The 19,360-nt window shown below is 28.5% G+C and overlaps 1 protein-coding gene across 1 annotated transcript; it reads right to left on the bottom strand.

Annotated features, from left to right (window-relative positions):
* Positions 1–1,082: 1,082 nt before the first annotated feature.
* On the bottom strand, positions 1,083–16,097 carry LOC142330446 (dopaminechrome tautomerase-like). The gene is made up of 3 exons (XM_075375687.1): positions 15,606–16,097; positions 4,395–4,801; positions 1,083–1,320 (listed from the first exon to the last, which is right to left on the bottom strand). Exons 1-3 carry the CDS (start codon positions 16,095–16,097, stop codon positions 1,083–1,085), a joined length of 1,137 nt encoding a protein of 378 aa, XP_075231802.1.
* Between the last annotated feature and the right edge of the window lie 3,263 nt (positions 16,098–19,360).

Genomic DNA, 19,360 nt, shown 5'->3' with positions numbered 1-19,360 from the left:
GAGATGAAGTCTGATTCGAATCGTTATGCCTTTCCCTTCTAAGATCAAAATATTTCATTAATTAAAATTTCATTTGGCTATAATTGTGGAACCAATGAAAATAAGTACCACTTAGGATATATCGTTGAAAAGCTCTCAATGAGGGAATATTACTGCAGTTAAGAAAAAGTCCAAAATCCAATTTTTTGGAATTTTTGGCTTTTTTGGACACTTTTGTTCGGGTGACTGCAATCAAAAGAGGAAGTGCATAACTAGATGTTACAGTAGTCAAAAATCCAAAATTTCAACATTCTACGGCTAATCATTTTTGAGTTATGCGAGATACATACGTACATACGTCCGTACAAACGTCACTTCTTAACTAGTTAAAATGTATTCAGGGATGGTCATATTTCCGTTGAAATCTGAAAATCTAAATTTTTCTCGATTACAATACTTCCTTGTACAAATAAAAAGGAGGTAAATAATTTGTTCGTCTGTATTTTTTTGTCTGTGGTGTGTGTTTTGGTACTTATTTGAGTTTAATACCTCAGGATTAGCTTGACCAAAAATTTTCTTTGTTGATTTTTATTTATGGGATATTGATGTCAGTTAATTTGGAGTTGCGTTCTCAAAGAGCAATGAAGATTGATAAGATTCAGCTGGGGCTAAATGAATTTTTTTTTAGGTTTATCAATTTTGAGTTATTTATTTACCAATAAAATCGAATTTAAAAAAAATTGTCAAAATTTTCAACTCTCTCCAGCTTTACTGTTTTTTTTTTAAACTCTATATGCATGTTTTATTTGCCTAGGTATTGATGCAATTAAATTTAAGAATCTGAGTCTGAAAATTGTATAAATCTTCAAAAACCCAAACTGCTTAAGTCAAAATTTATACGTTAAAAATTTCTTGATAAAAAAAACTTGACACATAGGTTTAGCATTGGGCGTAATTTTCAATGAAAACGAAGAACAAAAATATTGGAATCGTAAGTGTTTATTTAATATTTTATTTTATGATACAGTTTGAATTAATTATATTTTTTATAAATTTATCTAAGTTTTTTTAAAATTAATACTAATACTAACACTACATTAATACTAACATTCATCACATACATTAATTAACGGATGCAACTGAACGTTAGCACCGACGCATCCTGTAGTACCCAGTAGATAATCTTGGAAATTGCTTTCAAGAACCCACATAAGGTTTTTATAACCAGGTACTACATGTGTTGCTAATCTACAATCTCCACCGGTTTGTACCGGTATAAAATTAGTTTCCTTGAAGCAGGTTTGAGTATTCCACATCAAGATATTAGAATCACCCTTGAACCTGCAACAGATGCAAAAAAAAATTATTATTCATTACCATTTTTTGTTTTATTTAATAAAATAACTTATGTATTTTAAGTGGCATATTTTATTTTGTTTTAATCTGTAAAATGTTATAAACTTTGGTGATAATAGTTTTTTCAAGAACATATAGACGGTGGCTAATATTTCGTAATACATTTTCTTATAAGTTTTCAGTTTTATTCTTTCATAATATTATACTTTTTTTATCCCTTCTTTGTTTATTAGTTTAAATCATTTTTTTTTTTTTATTTACACACTTATACTTCTTAAATTTGTTCTCTTAACAATGAATGTGTTGGAATATCTATAATTGGCATGAAGAGGAGTAAACACAATTATTATTCCTATACATCCTCTTATTTCCTCTATATTTCCTCTATATTAATCCTCTTATTATTTAATCCTCTATATTTCGGTCTATTTTTATTGGCACTTTGTGACAGTTGCCGATTGATGATAATGAGATGATTTTCTTGTGGAGTGAAAAAAACTGCCATGTCTGATCGGGACTCAAACCCAAAAATTCTGTATTAAAGGCAGAAACGTTAACAATTCATTACAGAAATTGGTAAACTAAAACAATGACAGTGTGGAGGGAGCGCGTAGAGAATTTCGCCGTCATTTTAATCTGGGACGTCACGACCGTGTTCCATCAGCACATGCAATTAAAACATGGGTATCTAATTTTGAGGAAACTGGTTCGGCAGTGAAACAGAAACCTCCAGGCCGTGAGCGAACCGTCCGTACACCACAGAATGTTCAAGCTTTACAAGATGCTGTCACACGAAGTCCACATCGGTCAATCCGTCGTCTCTCAGCATCTTTACAATTGCATAGTTCAAGTGTTCGAAGAATGTTAGTGAAGGACTTGCAATTCCATCCGTACAAGTTGCAGATCGTCCAGGAACTGAAACCGAAAGATGCAGTTGTGCGAGCACAATTCTGTAATGTAATGCTTCAGAAGATAAATGATAACGAAGAGTTTGTTCACGAACTGTGGATGTCAGACGAAGAGCATTTCCACCTCAGTGGATTTGTTAACAAGCAAAATTTCAGATACTGGGCGCAAGAAAATCCTACACAGCTACATCAGCGTCCGTTGCACAGCCAGAAAGTGACCGTGTGGTGTGCTATGTCATCTTACGGTGTTATAGGCCCTTATTTTTTTGAGGATGACAACGGTCTTGCGATTACAGTGACGTCGCCTCGTTACGTAGCCGTGCTTGAAACCTTTGTTGTGGAACAACAAAAGAGATTTCCACCGATTCTTAACACAGCCTGGTTTCAACAAGACGAAGCAACGTCGCATACTGCACGAATATCGATGGCAGCTATACGCCGATTGTTTGGACAACGTGTCATTTCACAAAATAGTGACATTAGATAGCCTCCCAGATCGCCTGATCTCTCAGCTTGCGATTACTTTTTGTGGGGGTCACCTTAAAAGCAAAGTGTTCCACAGTAGACCTGCTACAACGGAAGAACTGAAGGCAAAAATCCGAGAAGCAATTGCGGAAATTCCAGTTGAGATGTTACGTCAAACCATGAACAATTTAACAAAGAGACTTAATGAGTATTTACGTAGAAGAGGAGATCACCTGGAAGATGTCATCTTTAAAAAATAAACTAAAATGTATGTATCCTAAAATGGCAACATTTGTACAATTACATGAAATAAAATTCATTTTCTAAAAAAAAAATGTTTCATTAACGTTATTTAATTTTTTAAATTTCCCGTTTCTTTGAATCACTCTGTATAATATGTATATATATATAGAGTGTTCCACGAAGAAACAAAAAATTTCAATACATGTTCTTCTACAGGTGAAAATAATTTTAAAAAGTCATTAAACATAAAGCATAGGCCTGAAAACGCCTTTTTTCGAGTTACGGCGAGCGAAAGATTTCGCCCGGATTTCAGCTCTTCTAATAAAAAGAAGCCCTTGTAATTTTTGGGGCCCAAATCAAAGATGGTGGTTTCTTATGTAATTTGAGCTGGGAAATAAAGATAAATAAGTTCCAGAATTATAACTCCAGTTGCTTTTGAAATACCCGACGTAAAACACTAAATTCGGTGTTGAAACAATGTTTTTTTAGGTTTGTAGTACAATAACTTTGTTAGATGATCAATAAATGCGGAAAATTTAGTAAAAAATTTATAGAGAATTTCATTCTGAGAAAATCAATCAATGTAAATACCGCGATGTAAACAAAAATTTTAAAAAATCGCTTTTTTATTAAAGCAAAATAGACGAAAAATAGACAGAAAATCGTATTATTCTTTTTGTACCTTAAAACTTTAACTTTTGACAAAGTTTAACAAAATGACGATCAATTTTTATAGATATATATAATTTAATTTGTAATATTATAGTTTCATAAATGTTAGTCATATAATAATTTGTTATTCATCTCCTGAAGATGAATAACAAATTATTATATGACTACTACAGAGTAGTAGTCATTATTAAGCGCTACTACAGAGTAGCGCTTTCGGCTACTCTGCAGTAGCCGAAAGCGCTCGTGGAAATCAAATTGGAATTTGTTAAGCTGTTTTAAAATTATATATAATAGTTATCACATCAAATGATGCCACGTTCGAAAAACCAGTCATTGATATTCGAACTCGTTGATCCTGATATTCAAAATACTCTTGATTAAAAATTTTAGAATTAACATTTTTTTAAAAATTAAATAATACCGCATTCTAGACAGCCTTAATTTAATCAATCTCGTTAACAATCTCGTTTCATTATTTTTCTGGATTTATTTTCTCATTTTTAACATGACACAATTTTCTCCCCTATGAATTTGATAACGGCTTGTTTTCTTACGTGCAGTAAAAAATTATACTTTAAATTTTTTGCTTTTAAGAGTTGCACCAAATTAAAGGAAAGTAAGGATTAAAAAACTACCTGTTTGTAGTTTTCTGTTTTTTAATCGGGTTTTCGGTTTTCAAACTGTAAAAATTTAAAAAAATATTATTTTTTTGTTAAAACGGTATTGTTAATATTTTTTAAATTATATTTACATGAAAAAAGAAGCATTTACCTGATAAACAAATTTGATCCGTTATCCGTTCCTAGAACGACAAATTTTGTCGGTTTAACACCAATATCAGTAATTGTTCCTAGAGCTGATCCAGTTCTAAGACAACTCGTTCTTATTGCAAATAATCTTTTACCAGATAAATATGTAAAATATAAATATACGCTGTTGTCAAGTTTTCGTACCAACGCTAAATAAAGGACGTCTCTTCTACCACAATCTAATGTTACTGCTTCTGGTAATACAACTCTATATCCACGATTTAAAGCGACGTCGAAAACAACAATCGATCGGGTTGTAGCATCACTAATGTATAAATATGCTCTTCCATCTTCAGCATATTCAGCGGCTAAATATTGTAAACGACTTATAGTACATACAAGTCCAGATAGATCAATTACTTTTAGCAACTGTAAAAAAAAAAAAATAATAGATGAAATAAATTTAAATTTAATTAATACATAAAACAATATATTAGTGATTATTAATTTTATTTATTACGCATAGTCACAGGTTAGAGTAATTAGACACAGTTTCATGAGTAATTAGATATTTAAAAAATCAAATTAGAAACTAACAGTTGTAAGAATTATTAAAACAATGGACATGGTAAAAATATCTACGTTATCATTAATTATTTTTTATGAATTTTTTTAAAAAACGTACATTTAATCAATGCAAAAATTGATGTCCTTCCAACCAACATATATAAAATAAGAATCTAAGCTCTCTAAACTTAAATAATAAATTTATATTTCAATAATTAGTTAAAAATTCCTTGTAAGTGCTAAAATATTTTTAATTTAAATTATTACACGCAAAAATAAAAATAAAAGATTTTTGAAATTATACTAACTGGTTTTGTTTTAATGAACTTAATTAAAAATATTTTTCATTTTAAGAAAAAACTATTTAAAAGGTTAAATATTTTAAATATAAAATGAAAATTAATTTTATAATTTAATAATATAAACTTTTCCGACAACAAACCGAACTAAATTTTATAACGAAACATTTTTAAAAAATTTATTTAAAAATGATTTCAGTCATCTTTGCGACTATCCTCAGCAACTGGTATTTGTGTTCTAACACTGATTTCAGCTGATCAAAATCAACTGAAGGAAATTTTTTTAGTTAAGTAAAAATATTTTTAGAATAAAAAATAAATTTTCGAAAAGTATGTTGGATTTGAATTGTACCATTAGTGTGTAATTTTTAATTAAATTAATTATTTTTTTTGTATATTTATTATTAAGATTGAATTTTTCTTGCCGGATTTGTGATCTACGTGTTAAAAGTTGATTAGAAAAAACTCTGTGTTATGAAGGGCTTCTTAAGAAAATCATTGTTTAATTTTAAAGTACACTATTCTACGACGGTCAAATGGGACGCTGTTCCGATGTTAATTAACGTCGTTTTCTAGTACTCCTTTCCTTACTTTATAAATACGGCAGTTTTTTTCCTTAAAACGGTTTCTGCCTTACAAATGGTTTTGTTTCTTATAAAAAATGTCTTTATTTTTATATGAGCGTCGTTTATTGTGATCTAACCACATTTTAAATTAAATAAAATTGTAAAAAATAAACAGATTTAAAAATTTTTTAAATACATTTTTTAAAACCATTCAATAAATTTTTTAAATTTCATTTTTTTTATTTGTTGTAAAATTGTTGGTTAGTTATTGTTATTGATAGTTGTTGGTTTTTAGTTTAAAAGATTAAGAATTGAATAGAATGTTTTTCTGCAACCAGTTTTCAGCTACTCACGGGTCTGGATATGTCTGTAAAGATTCGCAATCGTGTTTGTACGCATGTAACATTATTATGATCAGTATCTGCAATGTTTTGTTGGAATTACAATTTTAATTGTATCTTTAAATCTGCAAACATGTTAAAGCTATGTAATACTTATATTCATAACTTATCTCTTCAGAAAACAAAAACTTGTTATAAAAACAGAAAAGTTGTTTCAAACGAAAAATCTGATGGCGGCACCACATTACTTCCTTATACACCTATTAAATTATATATTCACATTTTTTTTTTTTACAATCAGTGGTTAATAATTATCAATAAATCAATACATTTAAATTAAAAAAAAAAAAAAGTTAAAATAGAATATATGTATATGAAGTCGGATTCGGATCGATGATGTGCCTTTCCCTTCTAAGATCCAAATATTTCATTAATTAAAATCTCATTTGGCTATAATTGTGGAACCAATGAAAATAAGTACCACTTATGATATATCGTTGAAAAGCTCTTAATGAGGGCTTATTACTGCAGATAAGAAAAAGTCCAAAATCCAATTTTTGGGGGAATTTTTGGCCTTTTTTTGGACACTTTTGGTTTAGTCGATTGCAATCAAAAGGGGAGGTGCACAAATAGTCCTTAATCCAAAATCCAAACATCCTACAACTAATCGTTTTTGAATTATGCGAGATACATACGTACGTATCGTACGTACAGACATCACGCCGAAACTAGTCAAAATTGATTCACAGGGATGGTCAAAATGGACAATCCATTTTCCGTTAAAATTTGAAAACCGAAATTTTTTGCTATCTCAGTACTTCCTTTATTCCGCACAAGAAAGTACACAAAAAGCACAAAAAAAAAACAGAAGAGTAATATAAATTAAATAAAACGAGTATTAAATGTGTTATACTTTTTAAGAAAAAATCAAGTTTTTATTTCTCATTGTTCTCGTATTTTTGGAGCTTTAGTTAGATCTTTTGATTAATTTTATAGCCTTTCTCTTCAAATAGTAATCAGATATAATGTATTTTTCTTGTATAATCATAAACTTAAATTAGTGTTTACATATTTTTTTTAAATTCTAAACTCTTCGTCAGTTCCTTTCTTTTTAGAGTCCAAAATTTTCGACTGAATGTTGTAAACTGAACTAATGGAAATTGTTAGATGGTTTCTCACTGCACATTCTGCTCTATGTAAAGAATAAAAAATGGATATATGCAGTATTATAATTAGGATTTCAAATATTAATAAGAATCTCATTCTAATTTGAGTTAAATTAAGTAATTTTTACACACTATTTCACAATATAGTCTTCTACTGTTAACAATATATTTGTTCCACCCCTCAGAAGCTTCTGTGAAGATACTTCATGTCGATTAAGCCTTGCATAGCGGTAATGATTTCCACATTCAATTAATTTCATCTCTACTAAAAATTTCTTATGTCAGACTTACAGTTTAACGTCCGTTGTACGAAATCTGGATTTTATGGAGTTTAGGGAACGACAACCTTTCTATTCTTTCATGGCATTTCTGTAAGCGACACTATAAGGACGGAGATTTCCGCTATCTCGGAGAATTGAAAAAAAAGACTGGGCGACTCTCTCTTAAGTGATGAAGGCATAACTTTACCTTTTAAAATCGTAGCGTAGTGCTGAGGAACGAAATTTCTTTGTTCAGTGAAAACCGAAATCGAATATTTTATATAAATTACAAAAGAAGGTCACCCAGTTATTTATCCTTGTAAAAATTACTTTTTGCTTCCCGAAATGGACGTTAGTTTGAATTAAGCCACTATATTATTTTTCCGATTTGAATCTAAGATAGAACTATTTACCTGGGCGCACACGGAAGCACGGACACGATGTTTATTTAGTAAATAAATAAATGATAAAAATTAAAATCCAGTAATATAACACAGCATCAATGGAAAACGCTTGTGACGTATACTAAAAGCGAAATAGAACCTCAGTCAAATATTACATTAATAATGTAAATTAAAACAATAAATTTATCATCTGACATACGCTACATAGCATAAGTAGCTGAAATATACTATAGAAAACTCAAATATTTGAATATAAACGGACGCCCTAAGAAATCATAATACATTCGATAACATCGTATCATTGTTTCGTGAGTATTTCAGAAGTTAGCCCCTGGTTTAAACTTCCGACGCAACACCGCATAACAACATAAATCACAACGATGTGGTATACAGATGGCAGTCGCAGCGAATACCAAGTGGTGCATCGGTCTGAGTCATGAGATTTTCGTGAGTGAGCCTAATGCGCCCTATTCGCAAACTGCTAATAACAACCTGCTCTCGACGGTTATTCCTGCGTGAAGAGCTCCACGGTGGTACAGTTTTCTTAACTGGGCGTAGTTTATTGATGGTAGCACCCCATTCACTTGAGATAAAATAGTTTACAAATGTTTCATAATGGGATGTTTAAAAAAAAAAAATTATTTCTATTCTTTTAAATTTGCAACAAAAGTTGTAACAGTCGTCATTTTGGTTAGGGTTTATTAAGGGTTCCCGTACTTTATATTACATCTGTATATTACTATCAATCTGAACTTCGGTTTTACCTGTTCAGTTCAAAAATTCTTGATATAATAAGAAAAGTATTTTCCGTTAAATTATCCCCGGGGAAAAAACTTTGTCAAATAATGACATAGTGCAGCATTATTCATTCCATTAAATTCCACACATTACAGTGTTAAGAGGGAGAGTACCAAAAATAATTTAAAACTGAACTATGTAAGAAACAAATTGTATGAAATTTTACAGATTTTTCAATAAGTATTTTGATGTCGCTTAACTTATTCACCGACATTGCCAATTACAATATTGAAAGCTACACCAGTATTAATGATTATATGCAAATAGATTTATTAAAAAATCAGATTTTTTTGGTAAATGAAATTTTTTAAATTATCTTTTATATATTTTTTTTCCATCTTTCATGGCTTAAAAATACAATAAAAAAAATTATCCAATAAAAACCAGATGTAAATATAAATTGACTTTTTGTTTAAATCACTCAAAAAAAACTATTTATTGAAAAATGTATATTTTAGATAAATAAACCAAGAAAACTGTTAGTTAAAAATGTGTTTGGTAACACATTTCTATGGTAAAGGTAAATGAAATAAACTGTTAATCGTTTTGAATTAAAGCTGATTTAGATACCAAAAATAATGTCGACTCAAAAGAGGCGTAAAAATTACAAAACCTTTTTAATTTCTAAACATTCCTATTTCCTGTAGCCAGTACTAAAAATTGAAAGTAATAGATGTTTGAACAATATTAAAAAACCGTAAATTGGCTTTATCCACATGTTCCATAAGTCTGTAAATGTTACATGTTTATAAGTCTGTAAATTTAAGTTAGTGTCATGTTTATAATTTATCACATGTAACATCTGGCTAAGTGATAACTAAATTGTAATTTTTATATGTAAATAATTTATCATTTTTACATAAATGAATAATTAAATAGAAATGAAACACTAATGTGTTGTATTATATATATAAATATAAACATATAAGTGTGTTGTATTATATATATATATAAATTTAATTGTCCTATTAATAGGCCAATTAAATTTATATTCTGACATATACTGAATTGCAAATAGAAAATTAACATTTAATTTTTAATTTTTTTTTTTACTTAACGTAAAGAAAAGAAGGGAATTTTTTTGCATAAAATAATGTGGGTTAATTTATTTTAAAACGATGATTTATTTTAAAACGGTCCCGGGTTCGAATCCTGGTCAGGCATGGCATTTTCACACACGCTACAAATCATTCATCTCATCCTCTGAAGTAATGCTCAACTGTGGACACTCGGAAGTTAAAAAAAAAAAAAAAAAAAAAAAAAGAAAAAAAAAAAGTGTAGTTTCTAGTAGTTGCATTTTTAAATAATGAAGGCATATTTTCTAAATATTAATTTTCTATTTGAAATGCAGTATATGTCAGAATATAAATTTAATTGGCCTAATATTTATTAATACATTATATACTATAATGTAATTTATATATATATTATATAACAACATTAGTTTTTTCATTTCTATTTAATTATTAGGTTATGTAAACCTATTACTTAAAAAATTATCTTTGAACTTTCAACATATATCAAAGTAAATAATGATTTTTCCTAGATTTTTTTTCAGTATTTAGAGGCCTCTGTAAGGTTATTTATCTAGACATTAACATGTCAAAAATAAAAAAAAATTGATCTTATATAAAGTGATTAGATACGTCAAAAAATTCTAATAAATAGTTGACATTACTAATAAATAAATAAACTAATAAATAAATGAGCCAATAAATAACTGAACTTTAAATAAATGTATATAAAAGAAAAAAAAATCTGATGTGGACATAACATGACTTCCTTGTACGCTTACTAAATTACATATAAATTTTTAAAAAAATGAAAAGTACATAAAATTTTATTTTATTAATAACTTCTGATATTTTTTTTATTATTATTGAATTATTTATTAATTAATTTTTTTTTACGATCAGAAGTTAATAATTATTAATAAATTAATATATTTAAAGTTAAAAAAAGGAGATAAAGTCGGATTTGAACCAATGTGCCTTCCTCTTATAAGATCCAAATATTTCATTAATTACAATTTTATTTGGCTACAACTCCGAAACCAATGAAAATAAGTACCAAGTATATATATCGTTGAAAAGCTCTCGATGAGGGCTTATTACTGCAGTTAAAAAAAGTCCAAATTTTTTTGGAATTTGGTCTTTTTTGCAATCAAAAGGTGCAGAACTAGATGTTACAACAGTCCTAAATTCAAAATTTCAACATCCTACGGCTAATCGTTTCTGAGTTATGCTATATACATACGTAGAGACGGCACGCTGAAACTAGTTAAAATGGATTCAGGGATAATCAAAATGGATAATTCCCTTGAAATCTGATAACCGAAATTTTTTGCGATCACAGTACTTCCTTTACTTCGTACAAGAATGTAAAAAGATTTTCACGTTACCAAAAACAAACAATTCATTGAACAAGCATACCAGTTTTTATGTTTTTTAACAGGCTTAAAAAAATAAAGGTCAAATTAATCGATTAGATTTACTAGTTTTTTAAAAGTATTTTGAAGACTTTTTCACGAGCAAATGAACTGTTAACAGATTTTCCAGACAATGTAAGTAGAAAATTTTTTTTTTGACAAAAGATTATAAATTTTAATAAACAATATGAGTAAATTTATAATTTATTCTTTCGGCATAGTCATTACTTCGTTTTGAGTTATTCTAGTATAATAATAAAATGCATGAATAACAATTATTATTGTTTAGGTAAAATATTTTCATACAAAAAGAAGCTGACAACACAGTTGTAGAACTTTCTATGAAAGTCCTACTGAGGATACCTTGCTCTTCAGCCTCACCCCCTTGACATTTTAAGTTGAAAATTTACTGGAATCAATATCCTATATATAGAAGTTACCTGACATATTTGAACAAAATTCAAAATCGGTGCAGTGGTTCTGGAGATAAAAAGGTGATTTAAAGGTCATCACCTAAAACACGTACATAAGAAAATTAACAACCGGAAATTTGGTTTCTTCGGTGTCAAAACGTCAAGATCTGGTGAAAACTGCAGTTGCTCAAATTGGACCGATTACAATATTACAATTCTTTCCCGTCTAGATAGCGCTGTAGCATTGCTACAGAGCGCTATCGCTAGCGCTAGCGCTATCTAGACGGGAAAGTATTGGTTTTGAGGAACTGATTAAAAAATAATCTACTTAATTTTCCCATACTCCAGAGAGCTTAAGTTTATCTTATAGTATTTTTATGGCATGATTCTACATTCCTAAAGCTTAAGTTATCAAGACACATGTGTTTCTCTATCTTTTTTTTATCTACATCGTTTTCATTATGTCTATTTATATTTTAAACAAAACTATAAATATTTCTATAAATTAAACTTTAAAAAAGCATTAGTAAATGTAAAACAGTAATCGTAAGTAAATTTACGATAGATTTGTTTTATTTTGGACATCGACTTCGAAAGATTTAAGTTCATGAAAAATGTTTAAAATGTTTATTAGTTTTTTAATCGGTTTTATTTTATATATTTTTAATTAATTTGAAATTATTTTTTTTTTATGGTGAAATGAAACACCATTTTGGAATTTTCAAAACTAACTATTGAACCGAAAATTTTGTTAGGTAAATGTACACTAAATATCATTAAAATATCTCAACCCGATGTTAAGATATGAATTTTTATAAAAAATAAAAAAAAAAGTGAATGATGGATAATGAAGCGAAATAGAACATTTGTCTATATGAATAATTTTGTTTATTTTGGTGTCATAAATTAGTCTTCTTAAGTTTGGTCAACATTTCCCTGGGAATTCTATATATTTTTTTCTGATTAATTCAAAGTAAAGCGGACAGAAAATTTATATTAATTATAATAAATTTCGAAATGATGTATGAAATTTTTCTAATACTTAAAACGGGAATAATTTTGTTTGATAAATTCCTAAATGGGTTATTCTATTAGAACTAAAATAGCAATTTTACATTATTCAGAAGAACAAAGTATCTAAATTTTACCACATAAATGGAATAAAAAATTTAATTTAACTATTAAATGAAAATGATGCGTTTTTTGCTAAAATAATATATTATTACAGTCTGTATATTAAATAATTACAGGGTCACTCCTTTTTGGGTGAAATAAAAAATTATCCTTTCACATAAAATTTATTTTTTAACTTAAAGCCTTGTCGGCTTTAAGTTAAAAAATAAATTTAAGATATAAAATAAATAATAAATCGCGCAAAAACGGTTTTTGCTTTTAGATATCTGTAAGCAACGGTAACAAAATATGTCGCTAAAAATCTAATTCAAGAAAAAGTTAAACATTGACGTGAAACAGTATGTTTTGCTTTTTATCAGTGTAAACATCGAAATGAGTGTGTATTTTTCATAACACTGTCATGTAGTCAGCCGCCTGTGGCTATGGATTACATTTTTGCAGGATGCTATAATACAAAATCAAACGTTCCAGGTGGTGGAAATTTTAAAAGTGCGTCACTGTATTACAATCGGAGTTGTGTATAACTTAGTTAATGGCAGTCGGGCGGTCAATTTTTTAAATCCTAATCCTATTTCTACCAATAAATAATTTAATAACTTTATCATAATTTTCTGAATAGCATGCCAAAACCGGATCGCATTAACAATATTAAGTCTATTTTTGATTAATGGAATTCTTCCTTTTACAGCTTTTCTGAATTAATTATTAGCTCCTTACTTAGTTTATTATTATATTGGTAGAATTTTTATTTTTGCTACATGTTTTAAAAAAAACATTCATATTTTAAACAAAACTATAAATATTTCTATAAATTCAACTTTAAAAAAGCATTAGTAAATGTAAAATAGTAATCGTAAGTAAATTTACGATAGATTTGTTTTATTTTGGACATCGACTTCGAAAGATTTAAGTTCATGAAAAATGTTTAAAATGTTTATTAGTTTTTTAATCGGTTTTATTTTATATATTTTTAATTATTTTGAAATTATTTTTTTTTTATGGTGAAATGAAACACCATTTTGGAATTTTCAAAACTAACTATGGAACCGAAAATTTTGTTAGGTAAATGTACACTAAATATCATTAAAATATCTCAGGGACAGTAAAAATCTTAGAAAAATAATTAATTGATTAATATATGTAATCTAAGTTATAGTTCTTTTGATGTTGTTTTTTTTTTTTAATTTAGTATTTTTTTTAAATTTAAAAGTCGGATTTGTATTATATGATGATTACCTACTTTCTTTTTCTTGTTTATCCTCTGAGAATTACCATTCAGGTATTACTTTAGAGGATAATACGTATGAGTGTAAATGAAGTGTAGTCTTGCACAGTCTTAGTTCGACCATTCCTGAGATGTGTAGTTGATTGAAACTCAGCCACCAAAAAACACCGGTATTCACGATCTAGTTTTCAAATCCGTATAAAAGTAACTGCTTTTACCAGGAATTGAACACTGGAACTTTCGATTTCCAAATCAGCTGATTTTGGAAGACTTCCAAATCAGTTGCTTTAGTTTTTAGTTTTTTTTAACTTCCGGGTCCACCGTTAATATTTTTTCAGAGGATAAGATGAATGATTTTGTAGCGTGTGTAAAAATGTCATGCCTGACCGGGATTCGAATCCGGGACCTTCGGATGAAAGCTGATTTAATCGGATGATTACCTAAAAACGGATAAATCTATTCTAACTTGTTTGTGATGGTCACCAATAAAAATAATATTAGTTAATACCAAAAAACGAAGGTGGTGAAAATTATTTACAAAGATCTTTTGGAATTTAGAAAAAATTCGTACAGTTCTTATGATACTAGTTACAGAAAAATACTGGTTACCTTCTGAACTAGAATTGTTTTAACTGGACATTCTTTACAGTACGAGTACGTCCTGAAAATATGTTAAATAATTTTATCGATTTGAAACTTTGAATGATTTTAATTAAGACTGATAAAAAATGGTATAAATTTAAATTTATTTATATCGTTTGATTATTATTTTATCATTTGAATTTGACTTTCATAAAAATATATAAAAAAGTAGATGTAAACACGGACAATTTTTTCCTTCTATGTTTCTAAAAACGAAAAGAATAAGCATTTATATTTATTAAAACTATAAATTTTTCATCAAAAATAGATAAGATATTTTTATAATGGTATACTTACAAAAAAAAAATTGTCACCAGATGGCATTAATCCGCAATACCAAATAGACCCGTTTATATCATAGTAGTAACATATTACTATTTAAAATTAGGATCAAAGTCAAAATTTGGTAAACTGGACGGACATGGTAAACAAGTGTGTGACGTACCGTATGTGCTACTACTGTTCATATTATAAACAATAATTAGCGTCCAATTTACAGCATATATAGCAGCGCTTTTTAGTTAGATAATTTGAATATGTAGCAGGAAATATTTAATGACAGTTCTAGTGAAGTATGACTGATACTACAAATGCATTCCGTTACTACTGTAATAATTCATTTCATTTCTTTCAGATACTCAAAACTTTGAATAAATTGTATGTTAAATTATTGTAAATTAAATAATAATCCCGTTTGAAAATGTATAAATTCATCCAAATAATGTCGAGTCATTCCTAGTACGATCTTTATTGTGAATCAAATTATTTGAATAAAAAAGTGACATCTCATTTCTTGTAAAGAAGAATACGAATTAATGGAAGAAGGAATTGCAAAAATACTTTATTCCATTATTTTCTTTTCAGTTTTAGAATGCGAGATGATTTTTATTACTGCAAGTAACATATAAAAAACATTTATATTAAAATTTGAATCAATATTTATGTAAATAATTTTAATTATTTATGTAATATATTTTATCATTTATTTACCTTGCCAGTTTTCACATCAAATGCCCAAACTCTCGGTGGTCCACGTCTTACCGGTTGTTCTAACGTATTAACAACACCGACATCAAGCACCCAAAGTATATCTTGTGCATCCAAAAAAATATCGACAGCATTCTGTATAGCATCTGGATTACCTTCTTCGTGTATAGGAAAACATGAAAACGGTGACACTATCGGATTACATTTATTAAATGTTTTCAAACAAATTCTACCGACAGTAAATGGAACACCCTGTTTATATCTTGGCATAACAATTATAGCTGTATCTTTATAAATTTGTACTCTAGTAGCGATTATATTTTTTGGCTTATATCTACCTGTTTGTACAAATATATTTTTTGTCGATATACATGGCCATTCTAAATTATTACTAAATACTTGATAAGTCAATTCTGACAGTAAACTTTTTTGACATACACCATATACTTCGGCTAATAAACCGATAAAAAATAACCATATCTTTACATAATTCATTATGATACATTAAAAACAAAATAATTATACATTAATTAACCGTAAAAAACGAAAATCGACACTTATCGAAAATATTTGTCTCAAATCTATTGAGAACAAAATAGCTTACCTTATGAAACTTTCCTCTTTATATAGTATTAACATTAATGAATTTACGATTATAAAACTCATTGTTTTATATAAATTATAAACATATTTTATTTTGATGTGTAAGCCATCTTCATTTATTAACCGAGGTCAAGGTAATATTTCTTTTTCTTTTATTTACTTTCCTCAATCTTATTTATAAAAATATTGTGGTTTTTAATAATTCATATATTTTCTTGAAACGTGATTAATATGAATATACACCTTTTTTATTTACTATTTTACGACTCATATTAGTTTTGTTTATTAAATGTTGTAAAATTTAATCACAATTATTTTTTATTAACGTTTTATTATTTAATATAAAAATCACGTTTCGTTATGCTGTAATTTATGAATTTTATTTTAATTATTATTTTAGTTTTTTACTTAATCAAGCTTTACCTAGTTGAAAAATGGAAGGAAACAATTGAAATAAATATGAAAATAATCATGTATGAGAATATATTAATACCGATCAAGAATAGTGTGTTGAAAATAAATGAATAACAATATTTTCTTACTTTCCCGTCTAGATAGCGCTATTGCAGAGCTATAGTTCTAGAAGGGAAAGTATTGTAATCGTTTCAATTAGGGCATCTGCGGTTTTCACCGGATCTTAACGTTTTGACACCTAAGGAAACCAAAAAACGGGATGGAAATTTTCCGGATGTTAATGTTCATATGTACATGTGTGTTCGGTTTTGGCCTCTAAATCACCTTGTATCTCCTGAATTACTGGACCGATTTTTACCTAACCTGGTCAGATTACTTCTATTATATATATAAAAGACATTGATGCCATTAAAATTTCAACTTCAAAGGTCAGTTGGGTGAAGCTGTAGAGCAAGGTCACTCTCAGTATCTCGATATTTCGCCTAAGGTCATATTTTTCTTAGGAGCATTTATTAACAATTAAAAAATAATATTTGCTGGAAAATTTTTTTCATAATCCCACCTCCACCCCAAAAAAATTTTCTGAACTATTGATATGTTGTGATGTTACAGGTGAGCTGTATAATTAAATAAATGAATAATATTTAAAACCTAAAAAAGTAACCCAGTGTGGCTAGGGTCTTTTACACGATCGCCCGGTTAACTTTGTACCTGTTGCATTGAGCGTCGTTGTTACACCAGTCTGCCGACCGCACATGCAAAATTTGTTCTATGTAAGTTGTGAAATTACATTAGTTTATTTAGTGCCGACCGTTGCCGCTATTACCACCACACCAGCGCAAATTAAGTACGGTATACGTGCGCGCTTTAGTTACAATCATTAAATTAAATAAACGAAAAAATATTACATTCAAATAAAATTATAAATATTTTTAATTAATTTGTGTGTATAAGCCATGCATCAGAAACAACACATAGTTGTCAGCATTTTTTTATTTAAAAATTAGTGATGAAGAAACGTGGTTTTATTGCAATGTATATATTCAGAATGATTCCATATAGCATGGAAATCTCTCGGGAGATGATTCTGTATACAAAAATAAGAAAAAAAGTTCATATGAGCATTGGTCAGAAAACGTTTCGTTAGCGAGTTTCGACACGCGAAGTATTTAGTCCTGCTTTCTAATTAATATTACAGAAATTTATTTAATATTATTTTTCATTTAACATAAATTTTAATTTATTATTTTTTAACATTATTCGTTAGATTAATTCAAATCATCCAGTTCACTCAGTGATAGAGGATCACAGTTCACAGTTCATTAATGTTTGGCTTCAACCGGCAAATCTCCATTATTACATACTTATATAGCCAATGGGGCATTCCCGGTAACATAGATTCCAACGCGCGGTATTTTTTATTTTTCTGTTTAGCCTCCAGAACCACCGTAAGGAATTACTTCAGAGGATGAATGGAGCCTGATGTATATGATGAATGTAGATGAAGTCTAGTCTTGTACTGTCTCAGATCAACCATTCCTGAAATGTGTGGTTAATTGAAACCCAACCACCAAAGAACACCGGTATCGACGATCTAGTATTCAAATCCGTATAAAAGTAACTGCCTTTACTAGGATTTGAACCTTAGAACTCTCGAGTTCGAAATCAGCTGATTTGCCATGACGAGTTGATCACTAGACTAACCAGTGGGTTAAACCAACGCGCGGTTATAAATCTAAATAGGTTCAGCCGTTGAGCTGCTACGATAGAAGAAACAAACATATTCCCTAAATATATTACACTTCTTTTTGGGAAGTCGTGTAAAAACGTTAAAAACAGATATTTTTTGGTATAATAAATTTAAATCTTTGAAAAATTAAAATACTTCTAATATACTTAAAAAAAAAAAAAATATATATATATATATGTATATTTCACTGGTATTTATATTACATTATTTTACAATAAACTTTTGAAAATTCGGTACTTTTCAAAATTTCACAGCCAAAAAGAGATCAAAAATTTCTTTATCAATGTAAAATGGAAATAATTAACATTATTGTATTTAGTTTAAATATCACTTTTGTTATTAATAAGTAGTGTATTTAATGATAATTATACGAGGTTAGCGAGCGTAGATTAAAATGAGCGTAGATTATGTTTGCTTTGTTTATGTTAATATACGTACAATTAGTCAGTAGACGGAATCAACATAATCTAACCAAACATAACCTACGCTTGCTTCGCTCACTAACCTCGTTTAATTAACGTTAAAATAAAAAATATATACAATCCGTGTATAGCATATCCTATCTATAGTCCAATCAAAAGCAATGCAACAATAAGAAATTTATACTTGTATATTTTGTAAATAACTGGGTGAACATTTTTAAATTAGCTAGATCTGCAAGAGAAAAAAGTAAAATAAAACCCAAAATATTTGAATCGATGAATAATAATTTTTTTTTTATTTGAAGTACGTAGTAGGAAAACTTATAGAAAAAAGAAACGTAGATGAAAATGAAAAAGTAAACTGGTTCAAAGTAAAATGCTTTAAGTATGATAAATCAAACCCAATTATTACACAGTAAAAGTATAATTACTAGGGCTATTCAGAAAGTAAGGAACTTACTTTCCGAAACTTACTTTCAGGAACTTACTTTCCTGGCGGCGTCAGGCGCCAGGCGCACGCCAATCGCATATATATTGGTGTGCTCGTGCTCGGCACCTCAGTCAGCGTC

This window comes from Lycorma delicatula, chromosome 9 (genome assembly GCF_047948215.1).
Source record: "Lycorma delicatula isolate Av1 chromosome 9, ASM4794821v1, whole genome shotgun sequence".
Taxonomy (NCBI): Eukaryota; Metazoa; Arthropoda; class Insecta; order Hemiptera; family Fulgoridae; genus Lycorma; species Lycorma delicatula.
The sequence above is the reverse complement of the archived record's forward strand: the minus strand, read 5'-3'. Positions and strand labels throughout refer to the sequence as shown.